Genomic DNA, 23504 nt, shown 5'->3' with positions numbered 1-23504 from the left:
AGGAAGGCAATATTAATGATTCCTAAAGTAGTACAGGTGGGTCCTCGGAGGTTGTGTATGATAATGGAAAATAAACTTTATGTCTGGTTTAAATTATACCAGTACAGTAGGACAGTAGCGTTGATATGAACTGTTTTGAATCACTGGAGTCTGTTAGTGTTTACAATATGTCAATTGTCGCCAGCATTGATTTTGAGCACTACTGTCCTACTGTACTGTCTTAATGTAAATCAGGCATTTGTGTAAAATATATCAACCAAGCGTTCACCGAAACAATTAAAGGCGAGTAGTGTAAAAACATCTGAATGTGAAATGAAAAAAACTATTAAATAATGTTTCCGGTTACACAATACAGAGAGCACATGCCAACTCTCACTATTTCAACGGAATGCTGAAACATCTCGCTAGCATAACGCACGACAGATCTTACGTAATGCTTCCTATTAAGGAAAACATCGGAATATTAGTGTTAAATAGTACGAGTACGTCGTAAACTTTCAAAGTCCTAACAAGACAATTATTATATTAACCGTAAGTTTCTACTGACTAAACACCACTACAAAACATATCATTGTCTGTTTTCAAAAAGAATGACACCAATCATAATACAGTTTAATACAGGGTGTTGTGGCAATGGTGACTTATAATAAAGTTAAGTAAACCAACAGTGGTAGAACCCGCAATAACATTTTTTGCACGAAAGGGCAGGCTCGAATAGTGAAATCCCACAACCACGCAGAAGACAGGTGTATAGTGAAAGTCATCTACGTGCAGTACTCTGTCCCTTCGCAACCTTTTCTTATAAGGAAGAAACGAGTAGGGGAATTTGTCAGAGGAAGTGGAAATATTCTCTATCTATGCCTCCCTGTCTCTGTCGATTAAAGGTAGGCGACGCATCTGCAAATCCAGATGTCTAAGGGTATCAGTCGCTTCTCTATTTTGACCAATTTAAGTGGCTGCTTGTTCGTTTGCCACCTTTTGCTATTTAAAAAAAAAATTGTCAGAGGCCATCCTTTTCATTTTCTTATAAAAAACAAAGACAACAATATGTCAATACACATGACAAGGCACGGCAGTGGATTTTAAGGGTTATTTCGACAAAAATAAATTCATATTAAGTCCCTGATAACGTTCGTGAATTGTATAAACTCCATTGCTTTTCACAAGTAATATTATACCTACCAGTTTTGTATTAACTTGTTACAAAAACATGGACATCACGTGGAATTACATATAAAAAATAATATATATCTTTCCATTCAGTAATCAATGAGTAAATGTTCATCTCTCGTTACGTGACGCTTGCGCAATACGCGGCTCACTTCATGTGCATTACATAACATTCGATTAAAATGATCACCGACATATAATATACTAGCGGTTGCCCGCGATTTCGTCCACGCGAAATTAATAAAAGATCTCGTTATAAATGTAGCTTATGTCACCGGGGGACAATGTGCCTTCGTAACAGTGAAATAATTTTTTAAATCGGTTCCGTAATTTGTGATTCAATAATTTAAAAACTTAATGACAATTACGACCGGTGACATCATAGATTAACATCTGAAAAGAGTGTAGCTGTTCACCTGTAGATATAAATCATCCTTGCTGTGCTCGGGCTTGGTGAACTCAGCCTGCAGGGCGCTTGCCGTGCCTCCCAGAGGCAGGGTCGGCGCCTCGTGCCTCCAAGCCTGCCTCTCCTCTTGCCTGAAGCCGGGGTTGTCGAACGCGAACTCATCCTTCACGGATTCCGGATCCGTGGATAGTACAAGGTGTTTCCCTGGGAAGAGAATGAAAAAATAATTAATACATTTTCTCTCAGTGACACACGAGTCCGTTTTTAATAACGCCGCTATTCAACTGCACTGACCACATCTTTAATCATTTAATTCGTCAAATATCAAATTCATCTTAAAAATACACTTTATATAGAACTAGCTGTCGCCCGCGACACCGTCAGCGCTGAATTAAAAAAAAAAGACACTTAACAAGTAGCCTATGTGTTCTTCCATATTATTTTCTATATCTGTGCCAAATTTCATCGATATCCATTCAGCCGTTCCTCAGATACCTTCAAACAAACAAACATCCATCCATCCATCCAAACATTCGCATTTATAATAATAAGTTAGTGAAGTTATAAATAAAAATATCTATAGTAAACGGACAGTATTTCCATACTGTCGACGGAAACCAAATTTCCTGCCGCACCTAAATTTACTTTGGAGCCGACATGTAAACTAATTTCTAGATACATTTCTGTTGATAATATTGCGTAAAACCGTATTTACAAGAAGGGTGGCCATTGACTGGTAAACTAAAAAATAATTACAAAATAAATTGTATTTATTTATTAGTTAATTTAATTATTTCTTTGAAAATTATTTACGTTATAGTTAACTGGAATACAGATTAATATGTCACGTGAAAATTAAAGCGTAATTAATAGATAAGCTATATTATTATTATTATTAATAGATAAGCGTCATCGTATCGCATATGCCCTTTCTAATACATTACAGCTTTCTTAATCGCCAAACGGGTATGTGTTACCTTAACGCATTAGAAACAATTATCTACTTCCTTATAAGTCTATTAACTTTATTAATTACCAAAGATCCGATACAATTAATTTTAAATACATACGTGGTTATAAACTGTGAAAGTGAGAAAACAAATCAATTGATTACTTCTAGCGAAACTGAAACATGTTTCCGTATATTATTAGAAAATGTTTTAATTTTTAGTTTGTTTATAATTTGATAGTTTAAATTTAAAACTAAACTTATTTTCTTTGATCGCATAGAATTAAAACCTGCCAGTATATCATTATTATTTCAGTATTTCTAAGCTTTTTGCTGAAGATTTTATTTTATCTAAATGGGTGGGTCACATATCGTGCAATAGATAACATTGTGTGGAATGAAAATGGAATCCTTTGTTGTCCCGCCTATAAGTCAGCGGGTATCTAAAAGATTAGATTGTATTAGGGTGTATTAGGCAAATAGTTTTTTTTTCTATTGCGTATAAGTTTTTTTTTTGTTTTTAGTTTGGGTGTGTTTTCATGATTAATGTAAATTGTCATAATATACAGTTTCAATAAAATATTTTTTGTATTCGTTTTAACAATGTTTTTACATATTTCAATGGGACCTATGTATAAGGGCCAAAGTAACAGATTGATGATTTTTACTTTTTTTTGTTTGGCACCAAACGAAATACATGTTTACAGATGTAATTCGTAATTTTTACTGAAGTAAAAGGGCCTATGCGGCTTATTTTCATATATGGTTGAAACTTTGAGTCTCTCCTGAAAAGTTGTCAATTGGCACATTGGCCGTTATTCGTAGAAGCCATCGATTTAAGACCTACTGGGACGTAGAAACTTACTATGTAATTTGATTTACAAAAGTCCAAATTTGATTAGTATACCTATGCTAAAATTTTCCAAAGGTAAAAGTACGTTTCCAAACGTAAAGTTTAAAAAATATGCCTTTTATTACTGAATTAAACTTTCGGGATTACATACAAACTTATTTTTAGAGGGCACCTTTAAGTTTAAAACGATGTGATTCAGTTGTTTTGTATTCATTTATTCGAACAACGAGTTATTTGTATAATTGTCTAACACTTCACGGTTGTCGTTTGACAATGGAAACATTTAACACGTAACATGCAAAATCTTTTGTAATTGATTAAGCGCTTGTGGTCAACGAGGCTAGACGGCCTTGTTTCTCGCCTTCACTGCACGCACCTCTATTATAATCGACTTTGAATCGACTTCTGTTTCTAATGATTTTAATCGATTAATAACAAATATTCGTTAATGTTTTTTCATATTGGACTTCAGTTGATCTGGAGACTTCGGTTTTTTCTAACTAAACTAATAATCTTATGTTTTGGGAACTCTACCGTAGAAATCAGCGTTAATATTTGTTTTTTCTTGATTTTTTTTGTATTGCTTACTAAAATTATTTTAGTACAAAGCTATGTTTAATTTATTAACAAATAGATTTTCAAGATTCATTTTTTACAAAAGGTACAATTTAGTACTACAGCAAAACAAAATATAAGCGATAAAGAACAAGAAAACGTCGATAAATTACATCGAAGATACATCACTAGTGTCTCGGCTTGAGCTGACGACAAAAAAGAAAAACGGCGTACTAGTGTTGTGAAAGCCACGACCCAGTTGACACCGGCAGTCGGCGTTGTTTAAAGAAAGCAAAAGTCCACATTCAACTAGGTTTAAACTAGTAAATGTAATAGAAAATTACAAAGAACTTATCTGATATATAGTGCTTTTAAATGAATGGAACCCGCGTTGTATTATGACGTCATCGCTTTAAAATCGAAATAGTTTCATATTCTTCCTAGCGACGTATCATAGAATTAAGTCCTTGACAGTCACACTTTTATCTGAAACTAATTTCTCAAGTTTCTAAATAACGCAAAAAATACATTGATATTGGAACTTTTTTGTTTTAATAAAATGCTCGATTTATATTCGAATTTCACTACATTCAAATGTAGTAAGGAATTTACCGATGTTTATCAGTTTTACGATGTGGCACTAACTGTTTACATTTATGCTCCAGATGTTGTTGTTTTCATATGTTTTTCTACGTTGGAAAAAAGCGGTCTGATTGAAATGAGCGTTTAAACATTCTCGTAGTTGTATTCGTTACGGATAATTAGGTCATGAATAAACGATACTTATTAAGATATTGACTCGAATAGAATGGATATTCGATTTTAATCCATGTTTGCTTATCTTCGGCTTTAAAAAAATAATTTTTAAATCTAAAGGGTTCAAATTGATCTCAATATCACAATAGGAATCGAAAGACCCAAAGCGAAAACCCGGGTATTCGGGTCTTTTAAAGTTGTTAGTTTAGATAATAGGTTTAGTTTAGGAATGGTCCTAAATAGTTGTCTAAGTAGTTTTGGCTTAACTTACTTGTTTCCCTAATTTGAATTCTCGATCACAATTGGTAAATATATAAATCAAAATTGTCATTGGAATGTGTTCAACTTACAGTTGGTTTCCGAGACCGTAATCTCTGAATGAAACATATCGTCATCTCTCTCATTATCTTTAACAGACATAACAATATGTTTTAAACCGAAATGTTGGTCTCAGAAACCCACCGTTAGTGTAACTGGTTTTTTTTTACAGTTTATTATGAGTTTCTTATTTTACTGTTAAATAAATTATAGTATCCCATTTACGGAGTCATAAAATTAAATTCTCTGATGAAATTTAAAAAAATAACTTTTTTTTGTGAAAGATAGGATAACATGTTTTATACGAATGTTTCCTTAGTCGGCACTGAAAGTGTTAAAAAAAAAGTTAATTCTTTGTCCATTACCGCCAGATGTCGCTGTCAACCATTCTACAACTGTGGTCATCGACCGATGTTCTTACGCAACGAATGCAAATCTTCGCAAACTTTGCCAACAAGACGATAGTCCGGGTGACCACGACTTGTTACTAAATAGTCAATTACTGGATTTAAGTTCGAAGGTAGAGATCTCAACAGATAAGTAACCTTTTTCATCAGAGCTCTTCTTATAAAACATTTTCGTCGGTTGGTCAACATCTGTATGGTCAAATTATTTTTTGTCCAGCCAGTATTTTGTTTTTATTTTATACAATGAAGTCTCGAATAGAATTCCCAAAGTTACAAATGAATTTTTGTCTAATAGTATGTATTGAAAATCACCCTTAAACCGCAAATAGTTACATAACACCGGGTCATTGACCGCAGCGCGTAGGCTGCGTACGCGCAAAACTTTGCATACAAGATTATCTGCTTATTATACGATACGATACGTTATTAATAAAATTATTTAATACCTCTTAAGGCATTTCTTTTTTATTTATATAGAATGCGAGATACAATAAATCTATTATATATGTTGCTATCGAGAATTCCTATTATTGTATAAATTTCTTTTTTTTTCTCTAACAGTACTCAAGATGACGGTTATAAATAAAAACGAGCAAAAAAATTTGTATCTTTAGAAATAGGTTTTTTTTGTTTCTATTGTTATTTCACTTGATACCAATTTATCTTTATGTACACGTAAAATTAATCTTACTAATATTATAAATGCGATAGTTTGATGTTTGTTTGAAGGTATCTCTAAAACGACTCAATAAATCTTGATGAAATTTGGCACAAATGTAGAACATAGTTTGATAGAACACATACACTATCTATTAAGTTTTCTTTTTAATTCCTGCAGACGGACTCGAGGGAGACAACTAGTTTGTACTAATGATACAATTTCACCCAACTCCATTGTGTCGCCATACATTCTAAACGCCTGAACTAATTTTGACGAGTGAGGTGTTCATCTTCCCCGGAGTGTCATATGTCACTATATTCAGTCCGTTTTTTTGTTTTTAATTAACAAATCGTGTTATTCATATGAATTAATATCAATAGTTCATTGAAAGGTTAACATCATTAATATTTATTCATACGATATCCGCATATTTGTAACGGACTTGTTAAATATAAAACAGGTTTTTGAAAGTCAACTTGCTTACTTATTTACACCTTCTTTAATGTTAGCTGAAGTATATAAATCTTACTAATATTATAAATGCGAATTTTTATATGAATGGATGGATGAATATTTGTTTGAAGGTATCTCCAGAACGGCTTAACGGATCTTGCTGAAATTTGGCATAGATGTAGAACATAGTCTGGAAGAACACATTAACACACCCTTATCAAGATTTTTTTTTAATTATGCGCGTACGGAATCGCGGGCAACAGCTAGTCATTCATAAAGCTAAAAACATCTAGACTAATATTATAAAACAGGTTGATTCGTATTTTATATGTTTGTATGAAATAAACTCGAAAACTTCTGAACCAACACATATTAACACAGGTCAGGGGTAGCTGAATTTATTAGACCAAAGATCTACGGTTTAAGAACTAAACCCTGTGCAATGTACCAATTACAAACTTCGTGAAATCTTTAATGAAATAGGATCGTTCAGTACACAATTGTGTAGAATTTTTAAATAGGGAAAACATAAACCTGATAAGTTTTCTAAGTCAATACCTATTAACATTACGTATGAGCATCTTTTGCTACATTATACGTTTTACTTATTTATATTTTTTGCCGTCCCGACTGGTTGACAACCCCTGACATAAACTATCTTACTAATATTATAAATGTGAATATGTAGATGGATGTATCATAATCTGGAAAAAAAACATAGGCTTAATGTCTTAAAGACGTAGTGCTTAAAAAACAAATATCGGTGCAAATCCGAGATATACCGTTAGTATCCAATGTTTGTAACTGTCTTGTTGCCAATGTTATCTTAAAACACATCTCCATACATATTTGAATACAATACAATAAAATCCATAATATTAGATCATTGATGTTAGTTAAGCAATAACCATTGTTGCAGTTCAATAATCAATCGACTGAGAACCAGTCCGTCGCCATTTTGTTAAGTTGTGACAGCTGTCGCAAAATGGCGGATGAATTAGGTAATATCGGAACGCATAAAAATAATAATAACTCTCACGATTTATCTTACGAAATAAAACAGCAAGGTTATTGCAAATAAATCTATCTATATTATTCAAAGTTCAAAGTTTACTTTGCACTAAGGTTTAAGTTAAACCTAACAATATCTTGATGACTGATTTATAATCACATTCTGAAAATGTAACTAATAAAGTTGTTAAAAAACATCTAATCTTACTAATATTACAAATCCTAATGTTAAGTTATTAAGTTTTTTTTTATTCTGCGCGGACGGAGTCGCAGGCGATAGCTAGTAAACTATAAATTAACATAGAAACTCAACTCAGTTTTTTACTTTCATAAAAAAATGTATACTAATAACTCTCAACAATTATGAAATAGGCGAAATACTCTTCATTATAAAATAAATACATACTCGTAAGTAACAGTCATACGCTAATTTTTAATTAAAATCGTCCTCTTTATATTTCATTCCACGAAACCATGACAATCCATATTAGTAATGCAAGCGACCATTGTATGCAATTTAATATTATAATGTCATGAATATTGGCAAGGGGACTGTCACTTGAGAAAAGTTTTTAACTCTGCATTTTTTATACCAGTGACGTAACATGCAAGATATGTTTTATTAATACTGAACACAGGAGTACTTATATCTTTTTAAAATCTTTAAAATACAGTGAATAATTAGCAAGTTTAACTCACAGTTTAAAGTTAAGTTAAAATTGTGTGTGTAGCGAGCTTTAACCAGCATGTAATATAAACCTAACATAGTAACATGTAACGTAAACTTATCAAGACATATTGAATAGGCAGATCTTTTACTTGCCAAACATATTTCTTAAATGTAAGAATCTCACGTAAGCCATGTTGTCATTTGACCGAGTTTCGTGCAACGCTTTAATGTACGCCGCATACAAATATACGAGATAAAACGATTTGCAGGCAGCACGGATATTGTTTGTCAAGCCTAAATGCCCTTGAGCTACTGATGTACTCCAAATTGATATAAGCTCCCATTAACATGAAGTAAGACTCGCTTTCATTTTGGTATAAATGTCTTCAGATATCTTGGCGGCTCGGAACATCGCGCGATTCGTTGCTCAAAACATAATTTTTGGTATGGCGGGGCATAGTGGGTTAGTGGGATACGGGGGGTCAATTTGTATTTTTAAACCTTAAAATTTTGTTTCAATTTTACCTGATTTATTTTACCAGCAAACAAAAAATTTAATCTTTAATTTAAATGTCAATCATCCATTTTTATGCCTAGTACATGTTTGTCACGTCAAGTAATTAAAATAATGTTTGGATCAAAGATTAAGGATCGATTTTTGGGTTCGAGATATGTATTGGTATTAGGTTTCAGGTATATGTTTAGAAATACCATTGCTTTAACTATTTAAAATCGCTATTTAAACCCGCCAAACTTGATAATAGCAAATCCTCACTTTTTTGTTTTAACTGTGAAATTCATGCATCAATCAATCAAATCTGTATATTTTAAAACTCATAATTAAAGTTTTCTACGCAATACTTAATTACCATTGATTACCTTGACACTTCAACGCTAACTAAGGTTGTTTGAGCACTCATTTGTTAATTATATAGGTAATTGATAAGCTTGCTTAAACATTCACTTTCGCTGTAAGGCCCCATTCACAATGAAAGCTCTTGTACGTACCGTAATGGATATCTCTGGTCGACGCACTCGCGCCCTACTTTTACTGTCAATGTTAACCTTGCGAAGAAACGCGCCAAGTTTTGTGTGAACGCACCTTTATGGCAGTAGATTTTTTTATATAAATCGTCTACTTTCACATCTTTCATGTGTGTGAATTTGTTACCAACAAATTCATACATGTAGAGTTACACAAACTGATATTTTATACAAAAGTAAAAAAGGAAATTTAAATAAGAATGACTTGTTTTAGTGTTTTAAGAATCAAAAAAGAAGAAAGTAAAAATAATACGTATTAAAACTATAAACTAATATATTAAACTATAATAACTAATTAAAAAAACTAAAAAGCGCGATTAAGTCTGAAGTCTGAAATATTAAGGCTGAAGTCTGAGTGAACGTAACAGCGCAATCTATTGTCTGCATTTTGAAACAACGCTTTTATTTATTTTTATAAACTAAACAAACTGTTTTGTTATTTGTAACACTTTCTTATTTTATATATACACGAAAATATCGAAAAACGATTCAATATAAAAAAAAAATTGGCGAGTGATATCCGAATTTTATTTCATAAGTTCATTGTATATGTTTTGTGCCGAAGTGATATACCCTATGACATTCCGGGGAAGAAGACGAATTGAACACCGTTACTCGTCGTAATCGGTTCAGTCGTGTAAACTCTAGGCCGGCACATTGGAATTTACCTACATACAAAGCCACACATAAAAACAAGCCACACACAAAACTTACATACACGCGAAAAATATTACCCTGTTGTCAGTCGGGTAACTAGCTTCTTTTGAAACCTTTCTTCTTTATCTAATCTCTTAACAATTGTAATTAATTTCTCTCGGAAGTATTCCAAGATCAATAAAGATATAAATCTTTCGTAGAATATTCTAGAACAATAAACATTCCGCGTTAATTCGCGCAATTAGCTCTTTCCCAATTAGTTATCATGCGATCAGAAATGCTGTGGGATTAAAGATTTCTTTGCTTTTACAACTATTATGGACTTACAGTTACACCGTATAGTTAATACTAGTGTTATTACCTAAGTAAGAACGCTAATGTTTTTTGCGGGTATTTGTAAACTATTCTATGTACATTTTTGTAGTCCAAATGACTGAACCTAAGAACCTGAATTCCGTAGATTAATTAAAGATCAAATTAATAAAACAGTCTTAACAAGACAATTGTTTAAATGGAGTAGAAACGGTGACAAATAGTTCAATTAAAATAGAGTTAAGAAATTGTAGACATGCTCGCTGCAAAACAAGTTAAGAATGAAAGTACGTTTATCCTATCTACCTATATGTTACTCTACGCGTGTCGAGAGAACAAATTGCACTAGAATCGAATCGGCGACCAGAAGCCAGTATCAAGGCCGTTCACCTTTTGGAATGTCTTACTCAGTGCACTTTGATTTATTACCTAACTGCGTTCATATAATTTGAACACATCAAATCGATTTCATTAAATCTCCAATAAATTAAGATTAAACCTCTACATAAAAGTTTTTAATTAACTTTACTTTATGATCTTTTTTTAGAATCTTTTTACGTATATGTGTGAAGAATAGATTACACATTATAACCTCAGTTTATTCAGAACATCTAACCGTTGGTTTCTGAGACCAAAATCTGCATTTAAAACATATTGTTTCTCTGTTTTGCCAATGATAATGGTACGGATGACGAAATGTTTTATACAGAGTTTTTAATCTCAGAAACGCACAGTGAGAGAGATAATTGATAATTGTCTCAGCATTTGAAGTCTACAGTCAAACAGTTTTCTATCGCACCGTAATATCAAACAATAATATTTAAAGATCGGATATAATAAAATATTGTCCTTATCTCTCATTGTTAGATCCAATGAGAGATTTCTAAGCTTATTCAATGCTTTATAAACTACACCTTTGTTTTGTTTAGCTTTAAGATTTACAATACTTGTATAATAAATATACCTTATAAACCTTTAATCATAGCAAGACTATTCATCATACACGTATTGCATAATATCTCTATAACACACTGCTTTAAAATATCAGCAAGGGCTTTAAAATATCGAGTTCGTACACAGGTACGCGTCGCCGACATTTTGATATTTACTAGCTAAAACCACGCGATAGTCAAGATGACATATCAAATATATTCAGTTTTCATAATGTCGCTAATAATGTACTGACTGGGGAGACGACTCGAGTCGATGATTCAATTTAGTGTGTGAGCGCGCACAACGCGATACTCGCAACGGAAAGATACAATAATAGTTTCAAATATTTACGTTGCTTACGTTGCGTACTAACATTAAAACTATTCCATAAGTTATTTATTTATAGTAGAACTTCCAATAAATATTATAATAAAAGCTTTTAAAATATATCCATAGGTAGTTCACATTCAAAATGAGCTCATACAGTCAGTCACGTCCGCGCGGCCATTGTGTGGTCATTGTGGAGTCGATCTCATTGTCATGCCGTAGACGTTAGTGTTATGAACCTTAGCTTGCCCTTTGTCTTTCATCAGTACACTAAGATCATTATTTTCAATATTTTTTTTCTGATAGAAAACAAAAGACCGATTCATTAGATATATAACAAGTACTAGTTATAAACAGAGTTCGTAATAAATACCGGGAACAACATAAAATGTTTATTGTACGTCCTTCCATACCTTCCTTTGCCTCAAGAAAAAAAAATCTTAATATAAAAAGATTATGTGTTCATGCAAAGAAATAATCTACCAAGATCATATTTATGCAAATTAAACGCTTGCCTGAAGCACTAACTTTAAGGATTACGAATTCTAAAATAGTCAAATTACTGATTTTAACTTCACTGAAACTTCATCACAATATAAAAGTTTTCAATCGAAGCCAATACAGTACAAATGAATAAACACTTCATCAAAGTAACCACAATTAATTTCAACTACTATAATCTGATAAAAAAAACTAAAACTGTTGCCTTCAAACGCCATCTTAACAAAAACTCTTACAAACATTGTACCCAGTGCACGACCTTGCGGTACGCCAGCCAAGCCGTGGCCAATCGAGCATGCGTCGCATAGCAAAAACCTGATTTCTTCAAACAATTCGATGGCACGGTACAACAACACGCTTTGATTGCGCAAAAGCCTCTTGTTTACTGTTAATCACTTATCTACTCGTGATATACCCTGTCAAACGCATTAATGAAATCCTTATTCGAGAGAACATTAAATAAATTTCGATGAATAATTATATAATTTGTTAAGAGTGGAAATTTATATTGGGATAATAAATTTAAAGTCAAGTTTTTATTATATTTAGGCTATGTTAATAAATATTAAATTTTTTACGGAAACCTTGACTCAAATGAGTTGAACATATACAACAAAATACTTTCTGATGTTAAAATTAAGGTAATTTTGGGAAAAATTTGTGTGTGACTAGGGTTGCCAGGTCGCCAAACCTACTAGCCGGACAGACCAGAAAGTTGGGCGGGACATTTGGGTAGAAAGGTCGGACACCTTATATTATTTAGAATTTTGTCTCAGTATTAATAGGTACACTCTCGTTTGGGAAATGTAAAAAGCCTAACAAAAACCCGACAACTCCGACACAGTTTATTTTGGCCGGACACGCAATCAAAAAGCCTACCTATATCCGGCTTTATTCGGACGCCTGGCAACGCTATGTGTGACCCATTTAAATTGTATATCTCGAAGTTTAAAATTTCAAATTCTCTTTGAATTAAGTGAAATAACAATGTTTTTGTAAACGATTTAAAACGTAATATGTATATTTTTTCTCAGCTATAGATAACTCCAAGCTCTCGTCCAATAAAACGAAACAAGAACCGGTTTTGAAGCGTCCAAGATATTTAACATTTTGAGATTTTAATTATAATTCCATGAAAAATTCTGTATCTATTTATGTTAGTATAAATTGAATATTGTATTTAAATGAGTTTTTTTCTTCTCGACATACGAACATCCGTTTCAAAGCAGACGTTGAGTTTACTTTGATTGTATCGACGTGATTGTTCCCCAACGTTACGTGTTATCTATTTGTCTTTATGTTTCATAAACTGATGTGTCTTGGTTCTCACACATCGTATGTTTATTTTTCTAAATGATGTACTTATATCTGATCACTTTAACCAAACATTTTTAAATGTTTATTTCCCACCAAATATTTGAATACATTTTCAAATTCATCTCAAATACAAAAATATCAATTTCTTATTAAATTAATAAATCACAAGACACTTTAGCTATCGCAAATGAAACAGGAAATTATGAATCAATTATAATACACACTAGCTGTCGCCTGCGACTCTAATCGCGCGGCATTAAAACATAACTTAATAAGTAACCTATGTATTCTTCTAGACTATGTTCCTCATCTGTGCAAAGTTACATCAAGATCTGTTGAGATACCTTCAAACAAACATCCATCCATCCATCAAAACATTCGCATTTATAATATTAGTAAGAAGTAAGATCAATCTCTATAGTGACTAGTTGGAAATTCTTGTAACGTACTTGTACAAGTACATCAAGTACAAGTTTTATATGTACATCCTTTATTATTTAGTACATATTTAAGATAAATAAATCATCTATTGTCTAGTCATAATGCATTCACAATACTATAGTTGTACTAATATTTGTAAAGATTCTATAAACAGTTAGTCATACTAACTGTTTATAGAATATATATATGTACTACCGTTTGCATTACAAAAACGTATTTATTATCATCTCTCTGTATCTGCCAGGGGAAAACTACGGTAATGGTTTATTGCCATTAAACAACGTAGTAAGGCTGTGACCTTCAAAAGTTCTTATATTTTTTTATTCAAACTTATAGCAATCAAGTTAATTTATCATCATAATGTATTTTATACCAGTTTTAGTAATAATATGGGTATATATTGCATAAATGCATAAATTTTTGCAATTGACATAAAGACAAACATTTGAATTGAAATGAGCTAATATCAAAGAAACTGTGTATATTAAATTACATTCTCATACAGATTTGCAAACATTTTACATTCGTAAATTTTTTGATTGTGATATTTTTATAAAAGGTGAAAAACGAGCCACCACGAGGTCACCTGAATCCACCGAAATAACGAGGCGACCGCTGCCAATGGACATCCCGCAATTAGTAATCTACAGAGAAGGTGACGCACAGAAAGAGAATATTCCTCCATCTTCCCCCAAAAGGGTAGGAAGGGAAAGAGGACCTAAATTAAGCCTCCTATGATAACAAGATCTTAACACCTCATTGAATTTTATAGCGTGCAATTTATAATTTCTTGCCAACCCTAGCGATAGTAAACAAAAAAAACGCGATCAAGGCGAATATAAAGCGTAGAAAAATCTTTTCAAACACATCGCAATCTTGCCTTATCTGATAACAAGTTATATACACAAAGGCTTACTCAAACAACGCCATTGGTAAACTTCGCCTGTTTACGAGTGGCGTCTTTATGTAGTCACACACGTTAGGTTTCGCATGGTTTTAACCTTATTGTGGGTTGCCACTCGAAATACTTGTCCTAAAACATACTATCGATAAAAGATACATACGAATAAATAAAAGAGATATCAATAAGGTTTAATATAATTGTTTCGTAACAGGAATTTCACGGCTAGCAGCATTATTGTCACACACGCTAAGTCAAAACTGTTTTGCAAAACCTATCTTGTGTATCTTACATTAGAATCTTCACGACCTTATCGTTGATACGTCAATTGTATCACAAATATGGTGAGCGAGATACTCGAATGCGGTAGTTCATAATGATGTAGCATCAGTTAAACTGTATACTCATGGATTCAAAGTTCAGCAAATTAAAATATACGCCGGGGAGGCTAAGATAGGACGATATTCACAGAACGTTCAGAACAGAATAAATCAATTTGGTACAGAGTGCAGAAGATTAGAAAAACAAATCTTTGATGAAAACTAAACTAATAAGAATTTAAAGAGAAATCAATGTACAGTATATATATTTCGACTGATATTCTTTTATCAAAATGTACATAATATTATCACCAGTCTCATTCTGTTTGAAGAAAAAAGACATGTTTTATACAGACTTTGTAATAGTAAAAATTCACAGAAGTCACATTTACGTTGTTAAGTTCAAAATTGTAGTATAAATTATTATAGAATATTGTATAAAACTTACTCATGTAATAGCCTGCAGTAAACACTCTGGACGAATACTAAAAAGTAAACAAGTATCAAGATGGCCGCGACACAATCTTATCAATATTGATCTAACTGATACATCTTGTAACATAATTTTTTGATTGTAAATATTATGCAAGAATATTTTATGCCGTCACAAAAATCATCAAACATATAGGAAATCCCATGGATTAAACTATTCATACTTAGATTCATTATTGATAGGAACTTCCGTAGATATAGGAAGAGATGGATCTCTCTAAGAAGGTGTCATGATTGCGTTGCAACTAATATGACATAAGATAGATTAATCTGGTGAACGAAAACTAGTACGCCAACCCTAAATGAGTGGGACAAGGACAGGCAGTGAATATAGATATAAAACGATTAACTTACTCATTCAAATAATAGGTCTACAGTACTATTAAGGAACAATGCGTGTTTTTCTTTAAGATGTTGTTTAAAATGAATATAAACACGTGAGATCATTATTACAATGACATCATACGCAATCAGGTAAATCTTACGGCCGTATAAAAATAAGCTGACAAACATTGAAGTGTTATCTCGGATTTACAACGTATTAAGTAAATAATGATTTAATGCCAGGTTTAAAATGTGTGTTAAAGAAAATTGAACTCTAATACCAGGTACAAAGTTGAAAGATCGCTGTTTATATTGCCACATTCAAGAGTTCAGTTATGTTCACTAAGGGAGTTCCTTACTTAACGTTAAGTATGAGAAATCCAAGGGACTGTGTAAGTAACCGTTGAACTATTCTACGTGGTATATAAAAGTAAATCATGAAAAATAAAAATCTTCCAAGCTATTTGTATTATACCTAACGAAGTGTTAAGGGTCTAACCTTTAGAGGGACATGGAAAAAAAAAGAAATATTGTCACCTTATGATATCGTTCACTTGGGACTAAAATGTCAGATAAAAATACGCTATTGGTCGAGAAAAAATAAGGGAAGAAAAACTTTTACATGCCTCATAGGATGTGACTATAAATAAAATTAAAAACATTGACCAACAAATATTAATAATAACAGATTTAAACACTTGTTTAAGCATATCATAAACTCTGTTTTTTTTTTTTCATCGAAAGATGACCATTATTGCAGAACTGTATCCGCAGTGCGGTGTCCATATCACTTTTCATATTGACTGTACCTTGAAACGAAAAAAATTGTCATTGTTTTTTTCCTGTAGCACATTTATTGCATATTTATATAAAGTAAAATAAAGTCAATGGAATTTTTCCACGAGTTATACTTAGTTCGGAATTATGCTGACCAAATTATTTAAACAGCAAAAGTCGGCAAGTTGTGTTATCATTGTTTTCATACGTTTCGAATATCTTTTTTATTCCGTGAAATGTTTCGTAAATATTACTTTGTAAGCAATTATTATTTTAATACTTGACACAGCAATTTACATTTTAATTTATATCTCTATTTAACGGTGACAGTCGCCAACAAAAATATCTGTTGTACGAAGTTACCGTCTCGACCGGTGAAATACTGCGACCACACAGAAGACAGGCGTGAAGTGGAAGCAATTCCGCGTTTCGTCTGATGAGTGTGCGTGTCGGAGGTCGTATATTAGTCCCCGTTCCCTTCCCACCCTTTTCTTATAAGAAAATAATGGGCAGGGAAAGTGGCTGGACAAGGACGCATAAGACGAAGCGTTCTCTTTTTTAATAATTTGCTTAAATATATGCTAGACTATATTTAATCTCATTGTTTACGTGAACATTAATCCGTATATGTCCATACCTTGCTGCTTTTATTTCTACTTCTCAACATCTCCACTATCAACTTCATACATGTTATTGTTGATAATTATTTGTTATAGCTGACCTCGCGTGTTAGGAAGTCGTGAATATATCCGACTTAGATTCACTACGCACTATCGGATGGGCTTTCCAATCATTCTAGATTATTCGGTCAGTGGGCAATGTTAACGGACGGTACTAGCGAGATGAGGAAAGAGGTTGTATGTGCTTACAACGAGTACGGTTTCAATAGCTGTGTTTTTTCGCGTTTTTTACTATTTAACTTTAATTTAACTACTTATTCAAGGTAACCAAAGCCTAAACTCATATGTGAACAAAAACATTGAAATTGCATTTCCGACACCGCATCGTCATACCAATGTCAACTTTTTTTTTACAAACATGGCCGAAACGAAAGCTCATCACGACGCACACACCTGCGTCGTAGGGTTGCCACCTTTGACCTACAGATGAGTATTAAAGCAAGTAAACAACTAAATAAGTCTACGTAACTTTGTCTAGGACCGAAGCTGTCACTCATATTTGCAACATTTTTCTTTGTATGTCTTTTAACACACTCGAATCACAGAAGATATCTTTGTCTTTTTTAGTCACGACACCCTGTGTTATTTAATTTTTCCCAAGAATTCCTTTTAGGTCGCATTATGACTATTATAAAATATGGAATAGCTTCCAAATGAGAATGAGAGGTATAGAAAGATACAGTATGATAAACTAGGGGTGGCAACCCTATCGGTTAGTTTACGCGGGGCGCGCAGGTGGGAGCGGCTCGCCGGGCGGCATTCCACGCCTGACCCACATAGCTCACTATACTGCGATCGACGCGTATCGGACTCTTGTGTTTTTTTTTTTAATTAATATAAACAAACAACAGCATTCAAGGTATTCTGCCACACTTGATGTTACGGCCCTGTGCTAAAAATACATTTAATCGAAAAATACTATTGTCTTTTTATGTTAAACTAGCTGTCGCCCGCGACTCCGTCCGCACGGAATTAAAAAGAATATATGTGTTCTTCCAGACTAGGTTCTACATCTGTTAGAAATTTCATCAAGATCCGTTGAGCTGTTCCGGCGAAACCTTCTAACAAACATCCAGCCCATCCATCTATCCATCTAAACATTCGCATTTATAATTTTAGTAAGATAATAAAGGCTATTTGTGACATACTGCAAAAAGTAGTAATTTCTTTACATATTTTTTACAGAATATGTAGGATATTTAAACAAATTAGCATTGCTTGTGTATATTTCATCAATTAATTTGCACTTACACGAAAATAGCGTTTCTCCGAGATTTAGAAAATACTCGCCTACATTCAATTTACAATAGTCAAGGTGTCATTTTAGCAAATAAATTTGTACGGAGAAAAATCTTTATCTAGCTTAGTGTTAGTATAAAGTTCAAAAGAAACAGGAATCTTACCACAATTGGCCATTTTGAATACCAGAATACCATCTATAAGGTTATAGATATCAAGATGCACTAAGACAAAAACTTTTCTCTTATTTCATACAATTTACTATGCAAAAAGGAAACATGAACTCATACTTGCAAATTGATTCCGTATGTTTTTACTTTATTAAGAACGTCTCATTCTATAGGCGTTTCACATGACATCTGACAATAGAAGAAAGGAAATGATTCACATTTAAAACTACTACGTGTCTAGATGCTTTCCAATAATTACGTAATGAGCTACTTTCTATTGATATGCATAGAAAAAAAATTCGAACTGCAACAAAAAAAGTATTTTATCTTGTTATATCGATTTTAATACTGTCTGTATTATAGATATTAAGCCATCTGTAAATAATAGAATATGTTTTTTTATAAGATAAGGGGGCAAACGAGCAGCGGGAACACTAAGGTGTTCATCGACGCCCATGGACATCTGCAATACCAGAGGAATGTTTTATTAAACTTGCTACCAACGCTAACTCTAACATCTTAACAAGTTATCAAGCAACAACGTACGAATTCTTATTCTGTGTTGGAAAACATTTTGAATTAAATTAATAGCCTACCCTAAGTTAGGGGTGAGTAGGCCAACAACGCTGGGTTAGTGCGGGTTGACTTCAAAAATATCTTTGAATTTCTTTACAGATATGTGCGATTGCATCACAACGTTTCCCTTCATCGTAAGAACGTCGGATAAATTTATATATGTAATTGTAAAATCAAAAACTCATTGGTAAATGGCGGGATTCAAACTCAGGACCTGCAGATTACAAGTCAAATGCTTAATCCCTGAATCACTGATGCTCTAATAAAATTAAAACTAAGTAATGAAATTAATAAAGACAATTATTTAACTTGAATAAAATATTTAAAAAAAAACTTTTATCTGTAGTTTTTTGAATACAAGAGGCCGCGTAAGGTGTGCACATAATCAGAAGTCAATGAATAACCAGTGTTACCACGTTTACCATAATTACTGAGACGATACGACCTTGTGCCATACACTCGGACACACATATTGTAATAGTGATGTACATTCGAAACGATTATCTTTAGAATGCAAAATACTACTGCTCATTTTCCCCAATGCCTACAGTATGCAGTCCCCTGCTTCCGCATCCAATGACTTTATGTCGTCATCAGCCTTTGCCTGCCCACTGTTGATCATAGACCTTCCCCAATGTCTTTCACAGTCCCTTCGCGCACGACTTCCTGACGAATAAATAAATGCTTGTAACACTATTTTATACAATTACTATCTTTAACCCGCGACTCCGTCCGCGCGGAATAAAAAAAAAAAAGAAAAGAAAACGGGGTAAAAATTATCCTATGTCCTATTCCTGGTTCTAAGCTACCTGCCCACCAATTTTCAGTCAAATCGATTCAGCCGTTCTTGAGTTATAAATGGTGTAACTAACACAACTTTCTTTTATATATATAGATATAGATGTGGGAACCTTGGCTCCTCAACTAGAACTGTGCTTTTGTTTCAGCAGCTAATCCCTTCCCCTTATCAATAAATCAAATTTACATTTATGTCGACAGAAAAAACAATGCATGATTACTTGAATAACCATGAAATAATATCTTCATCGAAAGTCATCTAATTTGGTAAATAATGTAACCAATTACTACATTTCTAACAAATTAATCGATGTTTCCACTTGCATCGATACAGGGTTAACTACCGAGTCGTGACACATCCCTAATGTCGATATCACATTGACAATGAGCGACAGATAATGCACGTCTTGTGATGTGAAGTGCACGCGACAATTTACAGGTGGCAATAACTTGTTTATTCGCATGAGTGCGTCGATAATACGATTATTAGTTACTCGATTGAAACAAATTTCCTTTGCTGATGTGCTCTATAATCAGTAATGTCTGCTTTGAGTTCCTCTACTATGATAAGTTATATGTATTTTCCACCTGTCAACTACAGATTGTCTGATTGATACAAGACAATACGTAATTGGTTATCCTTCGAAGCAAAGTTTTACTAAATAATACCTAAGAGAGCCCTTAAAGTCATTTGATAACAATAAATAGAGACTGCTACTTAATCCGAGTTTAAAGTTTACATATATAAAAATAATATAAGTTTCTGCGAATTCGTCCATTATGATAACATTTTAATTGCGAATGTTTATATGTATGGTTACATGTTTGTTAGAAGTCATCTCCGTAACCGCTAAACGGATCTCACTGAAATTTTTCATAGATATAAAACATAGTCTGGAAAAACACATAGGCTATTGATTAAGTTTTTTTTTTTAATTCCTCGCGGTCGGTCGGTCGACAGCTGGTAATAATATGAGTGAATTCGCCCCCTGAACTTCTTCTAATATTCTATATTAAAAGGATAAATTATTTTTCTGCTATGATTTGTAGTGACATTGTCTTGGACGTGGTAGTTACCGCACGATGTTTTCCTTCACGTGGTAACTCGGCACTTAAAATAGCTATAAACAATTTCATTGGAACCGAGGCTGGTCACGTAATATACTTAAGTCAAGTTTTATGGCCGTATAAGTTAACTCATTTATTTAAAATTATCACATTCATGTCCATCTTTCTACATAAACAAATCACATATAGCAATATCAAGTAACATCTTAATGTTATTGTTTGTTGTAAAAAAATAATATCACCGAATAATTGATTCAAGGAAGGTTTTTAAGTAAATACATATATCTTAAACCTTCAAGTTATATTTCATAGTCCACTTCCAATACAGAAAAATAATCGATTCAAAGTCAATAGGCCAATTGTCGCCAACCGGACTACATTAAGGATACCTGTATCCGTGACGTCATCGTCCTTCGAATGCCAAGGATTCTTACTGGTCCTTCTCCCCGCACCCAAAACAATTAGTCAGGCCTTTTGTTTTTATTTTAGGGGCAACTCCTTCGACGTTTTTGAATTTCGAACAGGGTCAAAGTCTCCATTGTCATTGTTCAGATTTATTCGTTCGAAGAATTTGAAAATGGAACGTCATTTGTTTTGGCGGTTATTTATATGAACGAAGCCATTATTTAAACGAGAAGCAATAAACAGTTTTCGGACGTTGTGTATTTAAATTAAAAGAGTTATATCAACTTAACACCTTATATTTTTAGAGGTTATATTCTAAAACATAAGACATAAATATGACTGAGAAATTGTACCTTTTGATCATATAGAATGTTCACGACTGATTCATAAAATAAAATGCGTTTTATTTTTAAAAAGCGAAACGTCAAAGATTAATATAGTACGTAATTGATACTACGCATTACAATATTGAACGTGTGATGTTTGAGATAAAGTTGCATTCTAGACGATTACTACACGATTAGATACACTTGTACTATTAAAACATTATCAGAAATAATACGTGTAATTAATAAAGGTATGCCAAGGACGTACAATCATGATTAATTATTTATGAACGTAATAATTTTCTATGGTTTTAAACTTTTCCGATACTTGAATCAATTCTGTGTCTTCAATAAAAAGTCCGTGTAGATTTTAGGATAAAAATCTGAAGGATACACAAGTATTCATTCCACAGAGTTCTAGATAAAGTGTGGTATTTTCTGATGTAAATTAAACTGGCGTAGATTTTGACCCATTTAATGAATAAAAAAACTTTAACTAGTTATTTCTTTACCACACACGTTTGACATTCAAATTAGTATCTTATGACATTACAATACGATATAATTTTTATCCTTCAAAGTGGTTTGTATTATAGTTAAGTATACCAGTTCTTAGTCAATTAAAATTCTTCCAGTTCTAACGATACGACGTATTTTGTGAATATGTGAGAATTATTTAAAAATTAAACATAATTAGACCAAATTTGAGCTAATGTAGAATGATTAGCGCACACAATTATGATCGCGGTTTTGATATTTTCAGCTTTTTAATATTACTTGATATTTAAAATTTTATTGGTAAATTTAATTCCTTGTCTTAAACAACCTTTTACCTAAAAGAAGAGAAATTACAAATATGTTGTTGTAAAGTGTAAAAATTAATATGCCATCTTGTTTTGAAGGTTCAAAAAATCTTACTAATATTATAAATGCGAATGTTTAGATGGATGGATGTTTGCTTGAAGGTATCTCCAGAAACACCCAACCGATCTCGTTGAAATTTGACATAGATTTAGAACACAGTCTGAAAGAACACATAGACTACTAATTAAGTTTTTTATTCCGCGCAGACGGAGACGCGGACGACAGCTAGTTATAATTTCAAACATTCATCCATATTCACATAGTCTTGTTAAGTTAATAATGTTTGTTTACAAACTTTAGGTTTTAATGTGGTATGAATTATACGCTACAAATGTTCTGCGCATTGCCTATGCATCAATCTTGTACTCGGATAATCACATGTTTTGCGTTAAGACTGGAATAGAACAAAGCGCGTGTGTTAGCTTGTAACACCCATGATAATAACACTTTTTACATCACTATCGCTCGCTATATTAATCGTTTTTTTTACATACACAAACAAGTTAGCGAAGAACATCACTAGTTAATTCAGAGATACATACAGACTTGTACAGATCCGTCAAATCACATTCATCACGAAAGGAATTCCGTAACATTTTCCTACATCTATTATAGACTATTAATTTTTTTAAATTATTTCTTCTTCCTCTCAGCCACGTAACGACCACTGCTGGGCATAAGCATCAAAGATCGCCACGATGATTCGGTCCTGTGCAACACAGATCCAGGATACTCCCAATTATCTACCAAGGCAAATTATTTCAACATTTACTAAAATCCAGTATTTTATTGGGATGGAATTTATTTCTTCTAGAAAGACTTT

General features: G+C 32.8%; 1 protein-coding gene across 1 annotated transcript in view; it reads right to left on the bottom strand.

Annotated features, from left to right (window-relative positions):
• Window positions 1–23504, bottom strand: part of LOC106708025 (bud site selection protein BUD4) — a 41040-nt gene that overhangs the window by 11410 nt on the left and 6126 nt on the right. Inside the window, exon 2 of the mRNA XM_014499482.2 lies at window positions 1587–1780. Within this exon, the coding sequence (XP_014354968.2) occupies window positions 1587–1780 (194 nt within the window). The remainder of the gene's footprint in view (window positions 1–1586; window positions 1781–23504) is intronic.

The sequence above is a fragment of the Papilio machaon genome, chromosome 27, assembly GCF_912999745.1.
Source record: "Papilio machaon chromosome 27, ilPapMach1.1, whole genome shotgun sequence".
NCBI classification, from domain to species: domain Eukaryota; kingdom Metazoa; phylum Arthropoda; class Insecta; order Lepidoptera; family Papilionidae; genus Papilio; species Papilio machaon.
Note: the sequence above shows the minus strand (reverse complement) of the source record. Positions and strands in the feature narration are given on the sequence as shown.